This window comes from Pseudophryne corroboree, chromosome 4 (genome assembly GCF_028390025.1).
Source record: "Pseudophryne corroboree isolate aPseCor3 chromosome 4, aPseCor3.hap2, whole genome shotgun sequence".
NCBI lineage: Eukaryota > Metazoa > Chordata > Amphibia > Anura > Myobatrachidae > Pseudophryne > Pseudophryne corroboree.
In genome coordinates, this window is record NC_086447.1 from 804,281,483 (window position 1) to 804,305,827 (window position 24,345).

The following is a 24,345-nucleotide window of genomic DNA, read 5'->3' on the forward strand; positions in this document are numbered from 1 at the left end:
GGAATGGTAAAATTCAGAAAAAAAATGGCGTGGGGTCCCCCCTCCAAAGCATAACCAGCCTCGGGCTCTTCGAGCTGGTCCTGGTTCTAAAAATGCGGGGAAAAATTGACAGGGGATCCCCCGTATTTTTAAAACCAGCACCGGGCTCTGCGCCTGGTGCTGGTGCAAAAAATACGGGGGACAAAAAGAGTAGGGGTCCCCCGTATTTTTTACACCAGCATCGGGCTCCACTAGCTGGACACATAATGCCACAGCCGGGGGTCACTTTTATACAGTGCCTTGCGGCCGTGGCATTAAATATCCAACTAGTCACCCCTGGCCGGGGTACCCTGGGGGAGTGGGGACCCCTTCAATCAAGGGGTCCCCCCCCAGCCACCCAAGGGCCAAGGGTGAAGCCCGAGGCTGTCCCCCCCCCCCCCCCCCCCCCATCCAAGGGCTGCGGATGGGAGGCTGATAGCCTTGAGTAAAATGACAGAATATTGTTTTTTCCAATAGTACTACAAGTCCCAGCAAGCCTCCCCCGCAAGCTGGTACTTGGAGAACCACAAGTACCAGCATGCGGAGGAAAACCGGGCCCGCTGGTACCTGTAGTAGTACTGGGGAAAAAATACCCAAATAAAAACAGGAGACACACACCGTGACAAGTACAACTTTATTACACACTGCCGACACACACATACATACCTATGTTGACACGAAGCAGTCGGTCCTCTTCTCCAAGTAGAATCCACGGGTACCTGAAAATAAAAGATAATTATACTCACCTGATCCATGGTCCAGAGATAAATCCACGTACTTGTCAAAAAAAGAAAACGAACACCCGACCAGCGAACTGAAAGGTGTCCCATGTTAACACATGGGACCTCTTTCCCCGAATGCAGAGAGACCCCCCCCCCCCCGTGACTGCTGTCACTGAAAGGTCTCGTAAGCCAATCAGCGAGCGCAACGTCCTTGTACTCTGCTGATTGGCTCTGTGCGCGTCTGAGCTGTCAGCGCATCGCACAGCTCCCTCCATTATATTCAATGGTGGGAACTTTGCCGTTAGTGGTGGGGTCACCCGCGGTCAGCGGCTGACCGCGGGTAACCCCACCGCTGACTGCAAAGTTCCCACCATTGAAAGTAATGGAGGCAGCTGTGCGATGCGCTGTCTGAGCTTAGACGCGCACAGCCAATCAGTTGAGCGCCACGGAGTAGCGCTTCCTGATTGGCTGAAGGGACCTCAGTGACAGGAGTCACGTGATGTCCCGGCATTCGGGGAAAGGGGTCTCGTGTGTCAACATGGGACCCCTTTCAGTCCGGTGGTTCGGGTGTTCGTGTTTTTTTTTTTTGCCAAGTACGAGGATTATCTCTGGACGTGGATTTATCTCTGGACACTGGCAGGTGAGTATAATTTTTTTCACAGGTACCCTCGGATCGTCGGAGACTGTGGCAGTCGGCGTGTCAACATAGGTAAGTATGTATGTGTGTCGGCAGTGTGTAATAAAGTTGTACTTGTCACGGTGTGTGTCTCCTGTTTTTATTTGGGTATTTTTTTTCCAGTAGTACTACAGGTACCAGCGGGCCCGTTTTTCTCCCGCATGCTGGTACTTGTGGTTCTCCAAGTACCAGCTTGCGGGGGAGGCTTGCTGGGACTTGTAGTACTATTGGAAAAAACAATATTCTGTCATTTTACTCAAGGCTATCAGCCTCCCATCCGCAGCCCTTGGATGGGGGGGACAGCCTCGGGCTTCACCCCTGGCCCTTGGGTGGCTGGGGGGGGGACCCCTTGATTGAAGGGGTCCCCACTCCCCCAGGGTACCCCGGCCTGGGGTGACTAGTTGGATATTTAATGCCACGGCCGCAAGGCACTGTATAAAAGTGACCCCCGGCTGTGGCATTATCTGTCCAGCTAGTGGAGCCCGATGCTGGTGTAAAAAATACGGGGGACCCCTACTCTTTTTGTCCCCCGTATTTTTTGCACCAGCACCAGGTGCAGAGCCCGATGCTGGTTTTAAAAATACGGGGGATCCCCTGTCAATTTTCCCCCCGCATTTTTAGAACCAGGACCAGCTCGAAGAGCCCGAGGCTGGTTATGCTTTGGAGGGGGGACCCCACGCCATTTTTTCCCCGTTTTTCCCCGTTTTTTTAAATTGCGGCAAAATCCGGCAAATCGGACGTTTTTCGCCCGCGGGACTGTCGAATCCGTTTTTCATTGAATATGGTGAATTCCGGAAGCCACCTGCCGGAATTCACCTGTCGAATTGTGTTGAATTAAAAAACGGCGATAATTTACCGCGATTCGCCGCTAATTGCATATACCCCTTAGGCACTTTAAGAAAGACTTTAGGTCTGGGTGTGCACTGGCTCCTCCCTCTATGCCCCTCCTCTAGACCTCAGTTTGATACTGTGCCCAGAGGAGATGGGTGCACTTCAGGGAGCTCTCCTGAGCTTCCTGACAAAGTATATTTGTTAGGTTTTTTTATTTTCAGGGAGCCTGCTGGCAACAGACTCCCTGCATCGAGGGACTGAGGGGAGAGAAGCAGACCTACTTCTGTGAGTTTCAAGGCTCTGCTTCTTAGGCTACTGGACACCATTAGCTCCAGAGGGATCGGTACGCAGGTCTCACCCTCGCCGTCCGTCCTAGAGCCGCGCTGCCATCCCCCTTGCAGAGCCGGAAGATGGAAGCCGGGTGAGTATGAGAAGAAAAAAAGACTTCAGAGGCGGCAGAAGACTTCATGATCTTCACTGAGGTAACGCACAGCAGTAAAGCTGTGCGCCATTGCTTCCATACACCTCACACACGGCAGTCACTGTAAGGGCGGGGCTTCTCCCTCAGCACTCACCAGCGCCATTTTTCTCCACAACACCGCTGAGAGGAAGCTCCCCGGACTCTCCCCTGCTTATACCACGGTAGACAGAGGGTTTTAAAGAAGAGGGGGGGGGCACAAATTAGGCGCATATTGTATATGTAAACAATGCTATCTGGGTAAACATAAAATTATTGTGTTTTTTTTTCCTGGGTCATACAGCGCTGGGGTGTGTGCTGGCATACTCTCTCTCTGGGGGTCATTCCGAGTTGTTTGCTCTGTATTTTTTTTCTCGCAACGGAGCGATTATTCGCTAATGCGCATGCGCAATGCCCGCAGTGCGACTGCGCCAAGTAAATTTGCTATGCAGTTAGGTATTTTACTCACGGCATTACGAGGTTTTTTTCTTCGTTCTGGTGATCGTAATGTGATTGACAGGAAGTGGGTGTTTCTGGGCGGAAACAGGACGTTTTATGGGTGTGTGCGAAAAAACACTACCGTTTCTGGGAAAATCGCGGGAGTGGCTGGAGAAACGGAGGAGTGTCTGGGCGAACGCTGGGTGTGTTTGTGACGTCAAACCAGGAACGACAAGCACTGAACTGATCGCAGATGCCGAGTAAGTCTGGAGCTACTCAGAAACTGCTAAGAAGTGTCTATTCGCTATTTTGCTAATCTTTCGTTCGCAATTTTGATAAGCTAAGATTCACTCCCAGTAGGCGGCGGCTTAGCGTGTGCAAAGCTGCTAAAAGCAGCTTGCGAGCGAACAACTCGGAATGAGGGCCTCTGTCTCTCCAAAGGGCCTGGTGGGGAAACTGTCTTCAGATAAGAGGTTCCCTGTGTGTGTGTGTCGGTACGCGTGTGTCGACATGTCTGAGGTAGAAGGCTCACCTAGGGAGGAGGGGGAGCGTATAAATGTGAGGTCTCCGTCGGCGGTGCCGACACCTGACTGGGTGGATATGTGGAATGTTTTAAGTGCTAGTGTGAACTTATTGCACAAGAGATTAGACAAAGCTGAAGCTAAGGAACAGTCAGGGAGTGAACACGTGTCTGTCCCTATGTCGCCGGGACCTTCAGGGTCTCAGAAGCGCCCACTATCCCAAATAGCAGACACTGATACCGACACGGATTCGGACTCCAGTGTCGACTACGATGATGTAAAGTTACAGCCAAAAGTGGCTAAATGTATTCGATATATGATTATTGCAATAAAAGAAGTGTTGCATATCACAGAGGAACCCCCTGTCCCTGACACGAGGGTACACATGTATAAGGGAAAGAAGCCCAAGGTAACTTTCTCTAACGTCCTAGTGGATGCTGGGAACTCCGAAAGGACCATGGGGAATAGCGGCTCCGCAGGAGACTGGGCACAACTAAAAGAAAGCTTTTAGACTACCTGGTGTGCACTGGCTCCTCCCACTATGACCCTCCTCCAAGCCTCAGTTAGATTTCTGTGCCCGGCCGAGCTGGATGCACACTAGGGGCTCTCCTGAGCTCCTAGAAAGAAAGTTTATTTTAGGTTTTTTATTTTACAGTGAGACCTGCTGGCAACAGGCTCACTGCATCGAGGGACTAAGGGGAGAAGAAGCGAACCTACCTGCTTGCAGCTAGCTTGGGCTTCTTAGGCTACTGGACACCATTAGCTCCAGAGGGATCGACCGCATGGAACTGGCCTTGTTGTTCGTTCCCGGAGCCGCGCCGCCGTCCCCCTTACAGAGCCAGAAGCAAGAAGAGGTCCGGAAAATCGGCGGCAGAAGACATCAGTCTTCACCAAGGTAGCGCACAGCACTGCAGCTGTGCGCCATTGCTCCTCATGCACACTTCACACTCCGGTCACTGAGGGTGCAGGGCGCTGGGGGGGGGGGGGGGGGCGCGCCCTGAGCAGCAATAAAAACACCTTGGCTGGCAAATATATCACAATATATAGCCCCAGAGGCTATATATGTGATAAATACCCCTGCCAGAATCCATAAAAAAGTAGGAGAAAAGTCAGCGAAAAAGGGGCGGAGCTATCTCCCTCAGCACACTGGTGCCATTTTCTCTTCACAGTGCAGCTGGAAGACAGCTCCCCAGGCTCTCCCCTGTAGTTTGCAGGCTCAAAGGGTTAAAAAGAGAGGGGGGGCACTAAATTTAGGCGCAATATTGTATACACAAGCAGCTATTGGGAAAAATTCACTCAATATAGTGTTAATCCCTAAATTATATAGCGCTCTGGTGTGTGCTGGCATACTCTCTCTCTGTCTCCCCAAAGGGCTGTGTGGGGTCCTGTCCTCAGTCAGAGCATTCCCTGTGTGTGTGCGGTGTGTCGGTACGGCTGTGTCGACACATTTGATGAGGAGGCTTATGTGATGGCAGAGCAGATGCCGATAAATGTGATGTCGCCCCCTGTGGGGCCGACACCAGAGTGGATGGATAGGTGGAAGGTATAAACCGACAGTGTCAACTCCTTACATAAAAGGCTGGATGACGTAACAGCTATGGGACAGCCGGCTTTTCAGCCCGCGCCTGCCCAGGCGTCTCAAAGGCCATCAGGGGCTCAAAAACGCCCGCTCCCTCAGATGGCAGACACAGATGTCGACACGAAGTCTGACTCCAGTGTCGACGAGGTTGAGACATATACACAATCCACTAGGAACATCCGTTACATGATCCCGGCAATAAAAAATGTGTTACACATTTCTGACATTAACCCAAGTACCACTAAAAAAGGGTTTTATGTTTGGGGAGAAAAAGCAGGCAGTGTTTTGTTCCCCCATCAAATGAGTGAATGAAGTGTGAAAAAGAGTGGGTTCCCCCGATAAGAAACTGGTAATTTCTAAAAAGTTACTGATGGCGTACCCTTTCCCGCCAGAGGATAAGTTACGCTGGGAGATATCCCCTAGGGTGGATAAGGCGCTCACACGTTTGTCAAAAAAGGTGGCACTGCCGTCTTAGGATACGGCCACTTTGAAGGTACCTGCTGATAAAAAGCAGGAGGCTATCCTGAAGTCTGTATTTACACACTCGGGTACTAGACTGAGACCTGCAGATAGTGCTGCTGCAGCGTGGTCTGTAACCCTGTCAAACAGGGATACTATTTTGCGAACATAAGACGTCGTCTTATATATGAGGGATGCACAGAGGAATATTTTGCCGGCTGGCATCCAGAATTAATGCAATGTCCATTCTGTCAGGAGGGTATTAGAGACCCAACACTGGACAGGTGATGATGACTTTAAAAGGCACATAGAGCCTTATAAGGGTGAGGAATTATTTGGGGATGGTCTCTGGGACCCCGTATTCACAGCAACAGCTGGGAAGAAATTTTTTTTACCTCTGGTTTCCTCACAGCCTAAGAAAGCACTGTATTATCAGGTACAGTCCTTTCGGCTTCAGAAAAGCAAGCGGGTAAAAGGCGCTTCCTTTCTGCACAGAGACGAGGGAAGAGGGAAAAAGCTGCACCAGTCAGCCAGTTCCCAGAATCAAAATTCTTCCCCCGCTTCCTCTGAGTCCACCGCATGACGCGGGGGCTCCACAGGCGTAGCCAGGTACGGTGGGGGGCCGCCTCAAAAATTTCAGCGATCAGTGGGCTCGCTCACAGGTGGATCCGATCCTTCAAGTAGTATCTCAGGGGTACAAGCTGGAATTTGAGGCGTCTCCCCCCCGCCGTTTCCTCAAATCTGCCTTGCCGACAACTCCCTCAGGCAGGGAGGCTGTGCTAGAGGCAATTCACAAGCTGTATTCCCAGCAGGTGATAGTCAAGGTGCCCCTACTTCAACAAGGACGGGGTTACTATTCCACACTGTTTGTGGTACCGAAACCGGACGGTTCGGTGAGACCCATTTTAAATTTGAAATCCTTGAACACATACATAAAAAAATTCAAGTTCAAGATGGAATTGCTCAGGGCGGTTATTGCAAGCCTGGAGGAGGGGGATTACATGGTATCCCTGGACATCAAGGAGGCTTACCTACATGTCCCCATTTACCATCCTCACCAGGAGTACCTCAGATTTGTGGTACAGGATTGCCATTACCAATTCCAAACACTGCCGTTTGGACCGTCCGCGGCACCGAGTGTCTTTACCAAGGTAATGGCAGAAATGATGATACTCCTTCGAAAAAATGGAGTTTTAATTATCCCGTACTTGGACGATCTCCTTATAAAGGCGAGGTCCAAGGAGCAGTTGTTGGTCGGAGTAGCACTATCTCGGGAAGTGCTACAACAGCACGGATGGATTCTATACATTCCAAAGTCACAGCTGGTTCCTACCACACGCCTACTGTTCCTGGGGATGGTTCTGGACACAGAACAGAAAAAAGTGTTTCTCCCGCAGGAGAAAGCCAAGGAGCTGTCATCTCTAGTCGGAGACCTCCTGAAACCAAAACGGGTATCGGTGCATCACTGCACACGAGTCCTGCGAAAAATGGTAGCTTCTTACGAAGCAAAATTCCATTCGGCAGGTTCCATGCAAGAACCTTTCAGTGGGACCTCTTGGACAAGTGGTCAGGATCGCATCTTCAGATGCATCGCTGATAACCCTGTCTCCAAGGACCAGGGTATCTCTACTGTGGTGGCTGCAGAGTGCTCATCTTCAAGAGGGCCGCAGATTCGGCATACAGGACTGGGTCCTGGTAACCACGGATGCCAGCCTTCGAGGCTGGGGGGCAGTCACACAGGGAAGAAATTTCCAAGGACTTTGGTCAAGTCAGGAGTCGTCCCTACACATAAATATTCTGGAACTGAGGGCCATTTACAATGCCCTAAGTCTGGCAAGGCCTCTGCTTCAAAACCAGCCGGTACTGATCCAATCAGACAACATCACGGCAGTCGCCCATGTAAACCGACAGGGCGGCACAAGAAGCAGGATGGCGATGGCAGAAGCCACAAGGATTCTCCGATGGGCGGAAAATCACGTCTTAGCACTGTCAGCAGTGTTCATTCCGGGAGTGGACAACTGGGAAGCAGACTTCCTCAGCAGACACGACCTACACCCGGGAGAGTGGGGACTTCATCCAGAAGTCTGCCAACTGTTGGTAAACCGTTGGGAAAGGCCACAGGTGGACATGATGGCGTCCCGCCTAAACAAAAAACTAGATATTGCGCCAGGTCAAGGGACCCTCAGGCAATAGCTGTGGACGCTCTAGTGACACCGTGGGTGTACCAGTCGGTTTATGTATTCCCTCCTCTGCCTCTCATACCAAAGGTACTGAGAATAATAAGAAAACGAGGAGTAAGAACGATACTCGTGGTTCCGGATGGGCCAAGAAGAGCTTGGTACCCAGAACTTCAAGAAATGATATCAGAGGACCCATGGCCTCTACCGCTCAGACAGGATCTGCTACAGCAGGGGCCCTGTCTGTTCCAAGACTTACCGCAGCTGCGTTTGACGGCATGGTGGTTGAATTCCGGATCCTAAAGGAAAAGGGCATTCCGGAGGAAGTCATTCCTACGCTGATAAAAGCCAGGAAAGAAGTAACCGCAAACCATTATCACCGTATTTGGCGAAAATATGTTGCGTGGTGTGAGGCCAGGAAGGCCCCAACAGAGGAATTTCAGCTGGGTCGTTTTCTGCACTTCCTACAGTCAGGAGTGACTATGGGCCTAAACTTGGGTTCCATTAAGGTCCAGATTTCGGCTCTGTCGATTTTCTTCCAGAAAGAACTGGCTTCACTGCCTGGAGTTCAGACATTTGTAAAGGGAGTGCTACATATTCAGCCCCCTTTTGTGTCTCCTGTGGCACCTTGGGATCTCAACGTGGTGTTGAGTTTCCTAAAATCACATTGGTTTGAGCCACTTAAAACTGTGGATTTGAAATATCTCACGTGGAAAGTGGTCATGTTATTGGCCTTGGCTTCGGCCTGGCGTGTGTCAGAATGGGCGGCTTTGTCAGGTAAAAGCCCTTATCTGATTTTCCATATGGATAGGGCAGAATTGAGGACTCGTCCCCAGTTTCTCCCTAAGGTGGTATCCGCTTTTCACTTGAACCAACCTATTGTAGTGCCTGCGGCTACTAGGGACTTGGAAGATTCCAAGTTACTGGACGTAGTCAGGTCCTTAAAAAATTATATTTCCAGGACGGCTGGAGTCAGGAAAACTGACTCGCTTTTTATCCTGTATGCACCCAACAAAATAGGTGCTCCTGCTTCTAAGCAGACTATTGCTCGTTGAATTTGTAGCACAATTCAGCTGGAGCATTCTGCGGCTGGATTGCTGCATCCTAAATCAGTAAAAGCCCATTCCACGAGGAAAGTGGGCTCATCTTGGGCGGCTGCCCGAGGGGTCTCGGCTTTACAACTTTGCCGAGCTGCAACTTGGTCAGGGGCAAACACGTTTGCTAAATTCTACAAATTTGGTACCCTGGCTGAGGAGGACCTTGAGTTCGGTGCTGCAGAGTCATCCGCACTCTCCCGCCCGTTTGGGAGCTTTGGTATAATCCCCATGGTCCTTTCGGAGTTCCCAGCATCCACTAGGACGTTAGAGAAAATAAGATTTTACTCACCGGTAAATCTATTTCTCGTAGTCCGTAGTGGATGCTGGGCGCCCATCCCAAGTGCGGATTGTCTGCAATACTTGTATATAGTTATTGTTAACTAAAGGGTTATTGTTATGAGCCATCTGTTGAGAGGCTCAGTTATGTTTCATACTGTTAACTGGATATGGTATCACGAGTTATACGGTGTGATTGGTGTGGCTGGTATGAGTCTCTTACCCGGGATTCAAAATCCTTCCTTATTGTGTCAGCTCTTCCGGGCACAGTATCCTAACTGAGGCTTGGAGGAGGGTCATAGTGGGAGGAGCCAGTGCACACCAGGTAGTCTAAAAGCTTTCTTTTAGTTGTGCCCAGTCTCCTGCGGAGCCGCTATTCCCCATGGTCCTTTCGGAGTTCCCAGCATCCACTACTGACTACGAGAAATAGATTTACCGGTATGTAAAATCTTATTTTTCCCTCCTCACATGAGTTGAACGAATTATGTGAAAAAGCGTGGGAATCTCCAGCCAAAAAACTGCAGATTCCCAAAAGGATTCTTATGGCTTATCCTTTCCCGCCGACAGGATACGGTGGGAATCCTCCCCTAAGGTGGACAAAGCGTTGACGCGCTTGTCAAAAAAGATAGCGCTGCCATCACAAGATACGGCTACCCTCAAGGATCCTGCTGACCGCAAGCATGAGATTACCTTGAAATCCATTTACACACATTCTGGTACATTACTCAGACCGGCAATTGCGTCGGCCTGGGTTTGTAGCGCGGTAGCAGCATGGACAGATTCCTTATCGGCGGAGATTGAGACCCTAGATAAGGATACCATTTTATTGACCCTAGGCCATAAAAAGGATGCGGTCTTATATATGAGGGATGCTCAAAGAGACATTAGTTTACTCGGTTCCAGAATAAACGCTATGTCAATCTCTGCTAGACGAGTCCTCTGGACCCGGCAGTGGACGGGTGATGCCGACTCAAAAAGACATATGGAAGTTTTACCTTACAAGGTGAAGAATTGTTTGGGGAAGGTCTCTCGGACCTGGTCTCCACAGCTACGGCAGGTAAATCGAATTTTTTGTCTTATGTTCCCTCACAACCTAAGAAAGCGCCACATTATCAAATGCAGTCCTTTCGTTCAAATAAAAGCAAAAGAGTACGTGGATCGTCCTTTCTTGCCAGAGGTAAGGGCAGAGGTAAACAGCTGCACAGCACAGCTAGTTCCCAGGAACAGAAATCCTCCCCGGCCTCTGCAAAATCCACCGCATGACGCTGGGGCTCCGCTGAGGGAGTCCGCCCCAGTGGGTGCACGTCTTCGACTTTTCAGCCACATCTGGGTTCACTCACAGGTGGATCCCTGGGCAATAGAAATTGTTTCTCATGGATACAAGCTGGAATTCGAAGAGGTGCCTCCTCGCCGGTTTTTCAAATCGGCTCTACCGACTTCTCCCCTAGAAAGGGAGATAGTGTTAAATGCTATTCACAAATTGTGTCTTCAACAAGTGGTGGTCGAAGTTCCCCTACTTCAGAGAGGGAAGGGATACTACCCCACCCTGTTTGTAGTTCCGAAACCGGACGGTTCGGTCAGACCCATATTGAATTTAAAATCCCTGAACCTATACTTAAAACGGTTCAAGTTCAAAATGGAATCGCTCAGAGCGGTCATCGCCAGCCTGGAAGGGGGGGATTTTATGGTATCCCTGGACATAAAGGATGCATACCTTCATGTTCCCATATATCCACCTCATCAGGCGTACCTCAGATTTGCGGTACAGGATTGTCATTACCAATTTCAGACGTTGCCGTTTGGGCTTTCCACGGCCCCGAGGATTTTCACCAAGGTAATGGCGGAAATGATGGTGCTCCTGCGCAAGCAGGGTGTCACAATTATCCCGTATTTGGACGATCTCCTCATAAAAGTGAGATCACGAGAGAAGTTACTGAACAGCGTGTCACTTTCAGTGAAGGTGTTACAGCAACACAGCTGGATTCTCAATATCCCGAAGTCGCAGCTGGTTCCTACGACTCGTCTGACCTTCTTGGGCATGGTTCTGGACACAGACCAGAAAAAGGTTTTTCTCTCGATAGAAAAAGCTCAGGAACTCATGACTCTAGTCAAGAACCTATTGAAGCCAAAACAAGTGTCTGTGCATCATTGCACTCAAGTCCTGGGAAAATGGTGGCAACATACGAGGCCATTCCCTTCGGCAGGTTCCATGCAAGGACTTTCCAATGGGACCTCTTGGACAAGTGGTCCGGGTCACATCTACAAATTCATCAGTGGATCACCCTGTCCCCCAGGGCCAGGGTATCTCTCCTGTGGTGGCTGCAGAGTGCTCACCTTTTGGAAGGACGCAGGTTCGGCATTCAGGATTGGATCCTGGTGTCCACGGATGCGAGCTTTAGAGGGTGGGGAGCAGTCACACTGGGAAGAAACTTCCAAGAACTTTGGACAAGTCAAGAGACTTATCTTCACATCAACATCCTGGAACTGAGGGCCGTATACAACGCCCTACGTCAAGCGGAGAACTTACTTCGCGACCAACCAGTTCTGATCCAGTCAGACAACATCACCGCAGTGGCTCATGTAAACCGCCAAGGCAGCACAAGGAGCAGGGTAGCAATGGCGGAAGCCACCAAGATTCTTCGCTGGGCGGAAAATCATGTAAGCGCACTGTCAGCAGTGTTCATTCCGGGAGTGGACAACTGGGAAGCAGACTTCTTCAGCAGACACGACCTGCATCCAGGGGAGTGGAGACTTCATCGGGAAGTCTTCGCACAAATTGCAAGTCAGTGGGGATAGACATGATGGCATCCCACCTCAACAAAAAGATACAGAGGTATTGCGCCAGATCAAAAGATCCTCAGGCAGTAGCAGTGGACGCCCTGGTGACACCGTGGGTGTTCCAGTCGGTCTATGTGTTTCCTCCTCTTCCTCTCATACCCAAGGTATTGAGAATAATAAGAAAAAGAGGAGTGAGAACAATTCTCATTGTTCCAGATTGGCCACGAAGGACCTGGTATCCGGATCTGCTGGAAATGCTCACAGAAGATCCGTGGCCTCTTCATCTACGACAGGACCTGTTACAACAGGGGCCATCTCTGTTCCAAGACTTACCGCGGCTGCGTTTGACGGCATGGCGGTTGAACGCCGGATCCTAGCGGAAAAGAGAATTCCGGATGAGGTCATTCCTACTCTGATAAAGGCTAGGAAGGACGTGACAGCTAAACATTATCACAGTATATGGCGAAAATATGTTTCTTGGTGTGAGGCCAGGAATTCTCCTACGGAAGAATTCCATCTGGGCCGTTTCCTTCACTTCCTACAGACTGGAGTGAATTTGGGCCTAAAGTTAGGATCCATTAAGGTTCAGATTTCGGCCTTATCCATTTTCTTTCAAAAAGAATTGGCTTCTCTCCCAGAAGTACAGACTTTTGTTAAGGGAGTGCTGCATATTCAGCCTCCTTTTATACCTCCGGTGGCGCCTTGGGACCTTAACGTGGTGTTGAGTTTCCTTAAGTCTCACTGGTTTGAACCACTTCAAACGGTGGAGTTAAAATATCTCACTTGGAAGGTGGTCATGTTATTAGCCTTGGCTTCGGCTAGGCGAGTGTCGGAATTGGCGGCATTGTCTCATAAAAGCCCCTATCTGGTTTTCCATATGGATAGGGCGGAATTGCGGACTCGCCCTCAATTCTTGCCTAAGGTGGTGTCATCTTTTCATATGAACCAACCTATTGTGGTGCCTGTGGCTACACGAGATTTGGAGGATTCTGAGTCCCTTGATGTAGTCAGGGCTTTGAAAATTTATGTGGCCAGAACGGCTGGAGTCAGGAAAACGGAAGCACTGTTTGTCCTATATGCAGCCAACAAGGTTGACGCCCCTGCTTCGAAGCAGACTATTGCACGCTGGATCTGTAATACGATCCAGCAGGTGCATTCTACGGCTGGATTGCCGTTACCAAGATCAGTCAAGGCCCATTCCACTAGGAAGGTGGGCTCGTCTTGGGCAGCTGCCCGAGGGGTCTCGGCACTTCAACTCTGCCGAGCTGCTACTTGGTCGGGTTCAAACACCTTTGCAAAGTTCTATAAGTTTGATACCCTGGCTGAGGAGGACCTAAGGTTTGCTCATTCGGTGCTGCAGAGTCATCCGCACTCTCCCGCCCGTCTGGGAGCTTTGGTATAATCCCCATGGTCCTTACGGAGTCCCCAGCATCCTCTAGGACGTTAAAGAAAATAAGATTTTAAACCTACCGGTAAATCTTTTTCTCGTAGTCCGTAGAGGATGCTGGGCGCCCGTCCCAAGTGCGGACTACTTCTGCGAGACTTGTATATAGTTTTGCTTACATAAGGGTTATGTTATAGTTCAATCAGGTTGGACTGATGCTACGTTATTTTTTTCATACTGTTAACTGTTTAATTGATACACAAGTTATACGGTGTGGGTGGTGTGAATCTTGCCCTTGGATTAACAAAAATCCTTTCCTCGTACTGTCCATCTCCTCTGGGTACAGTTTCTCTAACTGAGGTCTAGAGGAGGGGCATAGAGGGAGGAGCCAGTGCACACCCAGACCTAAAGTCTTTCTTAAAGTGCCCATGTCTCCTGCGGAGCCCGTCTATCCCCATGGTCCTTACGGAGTCCCCAGCATCCTCTACGGACTACGAGAAAAAGATTTACCGGTAGGTTTAAAATCTTATTATTATTATTTATTTAGTTTCTTATATAGCGCAGCATACTCAGTTGCGCTTTACAATTGGAATCAACAGTGATAAGACAAACTGGGTAATAACAGACAGACATAGAGGTAGGAAGGCCCTGCTCGCAAGCTTACAATCTGTAGGGAAATAGGAAGGATACACAAGGCTCTACCTATAGCATAGCAGTCACCAGATTGTAAAGACAGTCCTGATGGGATGTAATTAGATATGAATGCTTCTGAAGGTTACGTGGACGGTTCAGGAATTTGATAGGCTCGCCTGAATAGGTGAGTTTTCAGGGAACTCTTGAAAGTTTGGAGGCTAGAGGAGAGTCTTATCATGCTTAGAAGGGCATTCCATAGGGTGGGTGCTGCTCGAAGAAAGTCCTGCGATTGTGAATGGGAGCGAGTGATCTGTGCAGATGAAAGACGCAGAGCGTAAAGTTGGGAGATATATTGAGATAAGGGAAGAGATATATGTTGGTATAGTTTAGTTAATAGCTTTATATGAGAGTAGAAGTATTTTATATTGAATATGGTCAAATAATGGAGGAACTAACGGAGACGATCAGCAGATGAATGTCTTGCTAGGACGATTAGTCTTGCAGCTGCATTCAAAATGGATTGTAGTGGTGAGTCTTTTCTTGGGAAGACCATTAAGGAGACTATTGCAATAATCAATGCAGGAGGTGATGAGTGCATGGTTTAGAGCAGCGGTGGCCAACCCACGGCTCTTTCATTCGCTGCATGCTGCTCTGTCGGTTCCTGGCCACCGTTGCCCCCAGCCCCAGACACACGCACGCCTCTCCGGCGGCGGTGTCTCGCTTCAATTCGGCGGCAATCAGAGCTCGCAGACCGGCAGCTAGGGCTCCTGATTGGCTGCCGGACCGCGAGCTTTGATTGGCTCACGGACGGCACCTAATTGATGAGGGACACCGCCGCCGGAGAGTGAGCAGCGGGGCTAGTGAGCACTGTGGAGACGTGTATCTGGCACTGGGGGCATAGCAGGCACTGGGGGCATATCTGGAACTGGGGGCATAGCAGGCACTGTGGGGACATGTGTATCTGGCACTGGGGGCATAGCAGGCACTGTGGGGACATGTGTATCTGCACTGGGGGCATAGCAGGCACTGTGGGGACATGCGTATCTGGCACTGGGGGCATAGCAGGCACTGGGGGACGTGTGTCTGGTACTGGGGGCATGGCAGGCACTGGGGGCATAGCAGGCACTGGGGCATATCTGGCACAACATGACGAAAAACGGGGTTTTGATATGAGGTCACACTTCTACAAACGTCATACCGAAAGGTGTGCACAAAAATGGGGTGTGGCTTTGTGACAACTAGGCCACGCCCCCATATTTGCTAGTGGCTCTTGCTCTTGACTACAGATCTTTTCTGTCTCTTTGCCTCTGACTGGTTGGCCACCCCTGGTTTAGAGGTTTTGCAGTGTCTTGTGTAAGATAAGAGCATATTTTGGATATGTTTTGTTTAGATGCATGTAACATAATTTAGAGACAGTTCAGAGTCAAGGATGACACCTATGCAGCAAGCTTGTGGGGTAGGGAGGATAGTCGCATTGTCAACAGTTATGGAGATATCAGGTTGGTAACTACTCTTGGATTGCGGGAATATAATTAATTCTGTTTTGAAAAAGTTGACTTTGAGGTGGCGAGATGACATCCAAGATGAAATGGCAGAAAAGCATTCAGTGACACGGACCAGTACAGATGGTGACAAATCAGGAGAGGATAGGTAGATTTGAGTATCATCAGCGTACAAATTATACTGAAATCCGAAGGAGCTGATTGGTTTACCAAGAGATGAGGCATAGATTGAGAAAAGCAGAGGACTTAAGACTAAGCCTTGCAGTACTCCAACTGATAGAGTTAGCAAAGAGGAGGTGTAATCAGAGAAGTGAACACCGACAGAGCGATTAGATGAGTAGGATGAGAACCAAGAAAGGGCTATGTCCTGAAGACCTAGAGATCTAGAAGAATAAGAAATGAGTAATGGCCTTTCGATCTAGCAGTGACTAGATTGTTCACTACTTTGGTCAGTGCTGTCTCTGTGAAGTGTTGGCACGAAAGTCTGACATGAAGTGGGTCCAAGTTGTTGTGGTAGTTAAGTGTGTGAGGCCAGTGTAGCAAGTCTCAAGTAGCTTGGAGAGACAAGTGAGCTGAAAGATAGGATGGTAATTATAGAGAGTGTTTGGGTCAGAATTGTGTGGGGTTTTTTTTTTTATTCTGAATGGGAGCAATCGCTGCATACTTGAACAGAGAAAGAAAGATACCAGTAGAGAGAGAGAGAGATTACAGATTTTTGTTAAGGTTGGGATAAGCACAGGAGAAAAAGTTTTACTGACTTGTTAGGGTAAAGGATCAAGAGGAGAGGTAGTGAAGTAGGAGGATGAGAAGAGTGTTTATACTTCATATTCACTTGTGGAATCAAATGAAGAGCGTGCCAGTGGGTTCTGGTAGGGAACTGAGCAGGTCACTGGCTGAGTTAGAGCATACCATTTCATCTCAGATTTTATCAATCTTCTTATCCTTGAAGTAGGAAGCAAGTTCTTGTGCACTGATAGTAGCTGAGGGGAGGGTAAAGAAGTGATTTAAATGTATTAAAAAGTTGCTTGGAGTTGGTCGCATGAGAAGAGATGAGAGATTGGAAATATGTTTGTTTGGCAGTGTCCAGGGCCTGACGATAGGCATGGTAGGTGGTCTTATATGTGAGATTTACACCACTTACGTTCTACTTTACGTGACAGTTTTTTTAGGTGTCTTGTTGATTTAGAGTGCCACAGTTGGCATCTAAGCCTACGTGGAGTGTGATGTGTAGCCGGAGCCACTTGATCAAGGGCTCTCTCTAGAGTCTGATTCAGGTGGTATACAGCAGTCTCAGGAGAGGTAAATGTAGAAATTGTTGAGAGCAGTTGTTACAGAGAGATGGAAAGTTGTTGAAAATGTATATTGTTAGTATTTCTGCAGGTTATAGAAGGATTGCTTGGTTTTAGTGTCGTAGAGTTTGGAGTAATGGAAGAGATAGAGAAAGTAATCAGAGAGGGAAAGGAGTGTTAAAGAATTCAGAAACTGAGTAGAGCCTGGTGAATACTAGATCAAGGCAGTGGCTCTCCTGATGAGTAGAGGAGTCAGACCATTGGGTGAGGCCATGAGAGGAGGTTAGAGTGAGGAGTTTCGAGATATGAAGAGATTGTGGACTGTTAAGAGCGATATTGAAATCACCCATGATGAAGGTGGAGATGTCCGAGGATAAGAAATGTGGGAGCCAGGCAGAATAATCTTCGATGCAATTGTTCTTTGGGTAGCCCTTGTGGGCGATAGATAGCTGCAACATGCAGAGAGAAGGGGGAGAAAATCCTGATAGAGTGAACTATCAATTGAATATAGCCCCTGCAATCTTCCATCACTTTAGACGGGAGATTGGACGGCGATAACATTTTAATTCCCCTATTACGTTGACGGGCGTTAACTAAACTATCTGGAGAAAAGTCAGGGGTCTAATTGAATAGCTTTGGGTGTTAAAGCATGATACTACCTCCCGTTTTCATCCGCGGGTAATTAAATTCCCCCCTTAGTCTATAATATGAGGCAGATAAAAAAAAAAGTTTAATGTTTAGCAAGAATGCTCTGTCTGCAAGAGTATTTTCAACTCGGAAACTCTCCGTGGCAAACCTTGTTCCTGAGGTCAAGGTGTTAGTGAAGCTCTCTGGACAATGGCAAATTGTAAGGGTTTTCGTATCATTGATCCATTACTTCACTTCATGGTTTAACCACTGTTGCAGAACTATTTTTGTTTTAATTCTTTTTTCTATGAACCACCTTGGCACTGATAGAGGCACAGCGCTTGGTGGATAAATGCCATTCACTTACTTTGTTATTCAAACAGATGAAGAGTGTGCTCTTCCTAGCTGTGTACGTGATGGGTATTTCTCAATCTGTTCCAGTCTCATCCTGTTATAGTATCTCAACAGTATTTCTTACCGGCCACTCCCTTACCTAACACAATCATTTTAAAGGATTTAGAACAGGATTACCCTGTGGGCATCAGGGCTATGTGTGTGAGGTATGTTTTTCTGGCATCGTCTCTCAGTGTGAACGTGCTGTGACGTTGTTGGTTTTGGCATTTGGGTACTCTGGTTTAGAGCATATTTTCCCTTAGTTTGTTTATGTTAGTATTCCGTAGCCTGGTGAAAGTCATTTTTAAATAGCATTCTTAGTGACCCGCTAACGCAGCTGTAATCTTCCAGGTGGTTGAATAAGGTGTGCAACAACGCTTAAATATAAATAAATACGTTTAAATCCTAGAATATTACAAAAGCAGGTCAATTGGTATTTGGCACAATACAATATAAAAATCAACATGTTTGATGGAAGAAAAAAAAGTTATAAAAATGTTTTTTTATTCTTTGTGTGTGTGTGTGTGTGTGTGTGTGTGTGTGTGTGTGTGTGTGTGTGTGTTTTTATAGATTTCATTTACAAAATTTGTGTACCGTTTTATTCGTCCAGGAGAAAATGGACGAGGACACAAGTGCAGACGAATATCCCACAGAGATCCAGGAATGTCTTGTGGCCTTTGAGAATTCTGTTGGTGCTGTTGATCAAATGTTGAACAAAATGATGTCTGTTTCCAGGTCCGAACTTCTTCAGAAAGTAAGTTATAATTATTCAAAGCAATAATTTTATGCAGATTTTACAGCATGAGGGCAAAATTGCTTTTAGTTTCCTAGATGAGTCTACACAGGAACCAAATACATTTATTTATTTTTTTACCTAAAACTTTTTTGAACATTTCTTACTTTTTAAATGGTCAAAAATATTAAAATAAAAATCAGGCTTTACCCTAATTGCATATTATCTGCAACAAATGAAATGACGTAGTTCTAAATAATTAGCATAACGTTTAAAAATAGACTAAAATTAAAACATCAATTAAAATAAAAAGTGTAAGAGCCCTTTGCTTTAATTTACCCTCTTGCCTGTAAACGGGGTTGGACAAGAAAAAAGTTTTCACGTATAATTTAAGCTAAGTAAATAGCAGAGGCTTACCCAATAAGTATGGGGCTAGAAGGTGCAGGGTGCAATCCCTTTTTTAAGATCTGCAATTGTTTTCTCATTCATATTGGTAATACGGACATGCTGCACTGCATAATTCAAATAATGTTTAATGTTTAGCCTAGGACAGGCAACATGTGGCATCACTGGCATGCCACCTACTGTGGAACTATACATCCCAGAATGCCCTGCCACTGTTTTTAGTATGATCTAACAGCAAAACTGTAGCAGGGCATGTTGGGATGTGTAGTTCTACCTCAGCTGGAGTTGCCACCTGTTGCCTACCCTGGTCTAGAATATGTCTATCTTTAAATTGGTATACAAATTTTAATTTACCGTCCATGCAGTGAAACAGGATGGTTTTAGCCCAGGTGCAAATTATTTCCTTCTAACTTTAAATGAAACCCCATGCCAAAAATGACTCCCTTTTTTTTAACATGGAGGAGGAGGGTATATTCAAATGAAATGTAAAATAAATAACAAAACCAAATAAAAATATACATCTTATGGATGGGAGACTGGGGTACAGGGGTGTGGCTTATTAGATCTACAAGCAAAAGGTCTACAGTCATTAGGCCGACCACTAATGGTTGACAGAGTCATTAGGTCAACATGAAAAAGGTAGACAGTAGTAAATGTCGACGGGGTCAAAAGGTTGACACATGAAAAAGTCAACATGACAAAAGGTCGACACTAAGTTTGAAAGTTTTTTTTTTTTTTTTTTTGTCTCGTTTTTGCCGTAAAAGCATGTGGAATTCTAGTTAGTGTCGCTTGCTCGCCATGTCACAGGTTACTATTCCCAATCATAGTCCACGTGGATGGTAAAGTATGAAAAAAGTTGCTTAAAGTGCTAAAAAAAAACAAAACAGCTATGTCGACCATTTGAACCTGTCGACCATAAGCACTGTTGACCTTTCTACTATGTCGATCTAATGCACAGGGTACAGATACACCTGTTCACTGATGCAGGTGGCAATGACTGTCGTTTAGTTCTCTGCGGGAGAGAAGAGGTACCGTGTAGGTGTATATGCCTGCTGGGGGCAGCAAAGCTCTGCAGTGAAGACACAACACGGTTTACGGGCAATTCTATCCAACATTAAGAGAATTTGCATTATTTTCTGATGGTATTTTACTTAACATCATTTCATTCTATTCAGTCGGCCTCGAATGCTAGGTGGCAGTGTTGATTTCCAGATTCAAATTTCACAAAATGTCTTAAGGCATCAAAGCAAATGTGACTTAGAGGTTAAAATAACTTACAGAATAAAATAGGCCGTCGGTGTAAAAGAAGTCCTCATGATTAAGCTTTGAATATGCAGCTCTCTAATAGTGTATGTAACAGCTCCTCTCTGTTTGCTAATGTTAAATCATTTGAACCCTGGGGGAACAGGTCTACGTGACACCAGGTGCATCGTCCTCCTGTAGTCATTGGTGCTTTCCAAAATTCAGAACCAATATCACGTGTACTGCGAGACTGGTTTAATTCTCCTATCTGCTTATTGCTACAGAAGCTCTCCTAAAATAAAACTTTGTGTTTTGTACATTGCAGAACTTTATAGAACCACCAATTAAAGTGATTCCATGTGTATGAAAATTGTGTGCAATCGGTGGTGCTTGTTAGCTATGGGTGTAGATTAATTACACAATGGGGGGGGGGGGCGGGCCCAACCTCTCTAAGGGTTAATGGTCCCATTCCCCGCTGACATGACACTAACTCCTGAGGGAACTATTCACAAGCCCCACCACGGCGAGCGTACATTCCCGCAGCACCCCTAACAGAGCCAGAAGAATGAGAAGTGGCGAGTACTAAGCCGGCGTCCTGGTTAGCGGGTCGCCGGACATTATGGCGGCATGAGGGTACAGAGACTTCTGAATGGGGCGGACTGCATCTTCCGCTATGTGTAAGGACACAGACGCTGAACAGCAGACATAGTACCCAGACTGGCAACAAAGCCATAATAGGAGTCTGTCTCCATTTTATGCACTTAGACACATACAGCCATTATAAAAAAGTGCAGGAAGGCCACGTGCCATTGAAGGGGTGGGGCTTCACTATGAGCGGATCCAGCAGCTCACCAGAGCCATTTTCCCTCTGCAGCTGACACAGACGCTGACTGACAGGGACGCGCAGCTCCTCCGGAGAGACTCCAGATTACCTCATCGGTACCAGGGGATCATAGTAGGGAGGGAGTGATTATTAGTGTACTAAATCCCTAATCTAGGTATTAAGAGGGATATTCAATTTGGCCCGAAGAGACATCGGGAGTAAAAACCCCCGATGTTTCTTCAGGTGCTGCGGTCGGGCTATTTCATTTGCTCGGCCGGTAAAACCTGCTATTCCTGGATCTCTGTGGGGAATTCCTCTGCGCTTGTGTCCTCGTCCATTTTCTCCTGGACAAATAAAATAGTACTCACATTTTGTACATTAAATCTATAAAAACTAGCGATGAGCGGGTTCGGTTCCTCGGAATCCGAACCCCCCGAACTTCACCCATTTTACACGATTCCGAGGCGGACTCGAATCTTCCCGCCTTGCTCGGTTAACCCGAGCGTGCCCGAACGTCATCATCCCGCTGTCGGATTCTCGCGAGATTCATATTCTATATAAGGAGCCGCGCGTCGCCGCCATTTTCACTCGTGCATTGGAGATGATAGGGAGAGGACGTGTGCAGCGTTCTCTCAGTTGTGTTCAGTGTGCTGCAAATATCTGTGCTCAGTGTGCTGCAAATATCTGTGCTCAGTGTGCTGCAAATATCTGTGTTCAGTGTGCTGCAAATATCTGTGTTCAGTGTGCTGCAAATATCTGTGCTCAGTGTGCTTGCAAATATCTGTGCTCAGTGTGCTGCAAATATCTGTGCTCAGTGTGCTTGCAAATATCTGTGCTCAGTGTGCTGAAAATATCTACATTCTCTGCCTGAAAAACGCTCCATATCTGTGCTGCATTGTAGTATATAGTAGGAGGACAGTGCAGAATTTTGCTGACCAGTGACCACCAGTATTATATCAGTACGGTACAGTAGGCCACTGCTCTACCTACCTCTGTGTCGTCAAGTATACTATCCATCCATACCTGTGGTTCATTTTAGTTGTTGTGCGCAGTATATATAGTAGGAGGACAGTGCATAATTTTGCTGACCACCAGTATATAATATATAGCAGTACGGTACAGTAGTCCACTGCTCTACCTACCTCTGTGTCGTCAAGTATACTATCCATCCATACCTGTGGTGCATTTAAGTTTTGCGCAGTATATATAGTAGGAGGACAGTGCAGAATTTTGCTGACCACCAGTATATAATATATAGCAGTACGGTACAGTAGGCCATTGCTATTGATATATTACTAGCATATAATTCCACACATTAAAAAATGGAGAACAAAATAGGGAAAGATCAAGATCCACTTCCACCTCGTGCTGAAGCTGCTGCCACTAGTCTTGGCCGAGACGATGAAATGCCATCAAAGTCGTCTGCCAAGGCCGATGCCCAATGTCATAGCAGAGAGCATGTAAAATCCAAAAAAACAAAAGTTCAGTAAAATGACCCAAAAATCTAAATTTAAAAGCGTCTGAGGAGAAGCGTAAACTTGCCAATATGCCATTTACGACACGGAGTGGCAAGGAACAGCTGAGACCCTGGCCTATGTTCATGGCTAGTGGTTCAGATTCACATGAGGATGGAAGCACTCATCCTCTCGCTAGAAAAATGGAAAGACTTAAGCTGGCAAAAGCACAGCAAAGAACTGTGCGTTCTTCTAAATCACAAATACCCAAGGAGAGTCCAATTGTGTCGGTTGCGATGCCTGACCTTCTCAACACTGGACGGGAAGAGGTGGCGCCTTTTGACATGTCGGCATTTTACATGTCGGTATTTTGACCATGTCGGTATTTTGACTATGTCGGGATTTTGTCCTTGTCGGGATTTTGACCATCGGTCAATTGGTGTCGGGATTTTGAACGTCGGCATGTTGATTGGAGGTATTTCATACCGATCCCTGTTGTCCGTGGGACGAATATGGCCATTGACATGCCTGGTCAAATTACAAAAAAATCACCTCTTCGGTGTGGAATTATTTCAACAGAAATGCGGACAACTTGTGTCAAGCCGTGTGTTGCCTTTGTCAAGCTGTAATAAGTAGGGGTAAGGACGTTAACCACCTAGGAACATCCTCCCTTATACGTCACCTGGAGCGCATTCATTAGAAGTCATTGACAAGTTCAAAAACTTTGGGTGACAGCGGAAGCAGTCCACTGCCAACTAAATCCCTTCCTCTTGTAACCAAGCTCCTGGAAACCACACCACCAACTCCCTCAGTGTCAATTTCTTCCTTAGACAGGAAAGCCAATAGTCCTGCAGGCCATGTCACTGTCAAGTCTGACGAGTCCTCTCCTGCCTGGGATTCCTCCGATGCATCCTTGAGTGTAACGCCTACTGCTGCTGGCGCTGCTGTTGTTGCTGCTGGGAGTCGATCGTCATCCCAGAGGGGAAGTCGGAAGACCACTTGTACTACTTCCAGTAAGCAATTGACTGTCCAACAGTCCTTTGCGAGGAAGATGAAATATCACGGCAGTCATCCTGCTGCAAAGCGGATAACTCAGGCCTTGGCAGCCTGGGTGGTGTTAAACGTGTTTCCGGTATCCACCGTTAATTCACAGGAAACTAGAGAATTGCTTGAGGTACTGTGTCCCCGGTACCAAATACCATCTAGGTTCCATTTCTCTAGGCAGGCGATACCGAAAATGTACACAGACGTCAGAAAAAGAGTCACCAGTGTCCTAAAAAATGCAGTTGAACCCAATGTCCACTTAACTACGGACATGTGGACAAGTGGAACAGGGCATACTAAGGACTATATGACTGTGACAGCCCACTGGGTAGATGTATTGCCTCCCGCAGCAAGAACAGCAGCGGCGGCACCAGTAGCAGCATCTCGCAAATGCCAACTCGTTCCTAGGCAGGCTACGCTTTGTATCACCGCTTTCCATAAGCGGCACACAGCTGACAACCTCTTACGGAAACTAAGGAACATCATCGCAGAATGGCTTACCCCAATTGGACTCTCCTGGGGATTTGTGACATCGGACAACGCCACCAATATTGTGCGTGCATTACATGTGGCCAAATTCCAGCTCGTCCCATGTCGCTGAAATGATGGGTTTGTTAAAGTGTGCATGTCCTGTTTATACAACATAAGGGTGGGAGGGAGGGCCCAAGGACAATTCCATCTTGCACCTCTTTCTCTAACGTCCTAGTGGATGCTGGGGACTCCGAAAGGACCATGGGGAATAGCGGCTCAGAAGGAGACTGGGCACATCTAAAGAAAGCTTTAGGAC

The 24,345-nt window shown here is 47.4% G+C and overlaps 1 protein-coding gene across 2 annotated transcripts in view; it reads left to right on the forward strand.

Moving 5' to 3' along the window:
• The window catches only part of C1D (C1D nuclear receptor corepressor), a 108,446-nt gene that overhangs the window by 47,936 nt on the left and 36,165 nt on the right, over positions 1-24,345 (forward strand). For both annotated transcript variants that reach the window (XM_063918407.1, XM_063918408.1), the window contains exon 2: positions 18,468-18,611. In XM_063918407.1, the coding sequence (XP_063774477.1) occupies positions 18,474-18,611 (138 nt within the window). In that variant the 5' untranslated portion in view covers positions 18,468-18,473. The remainder of the gene's footprint in view (positions 1-18,467; positions 18,612-24,345) is intronic.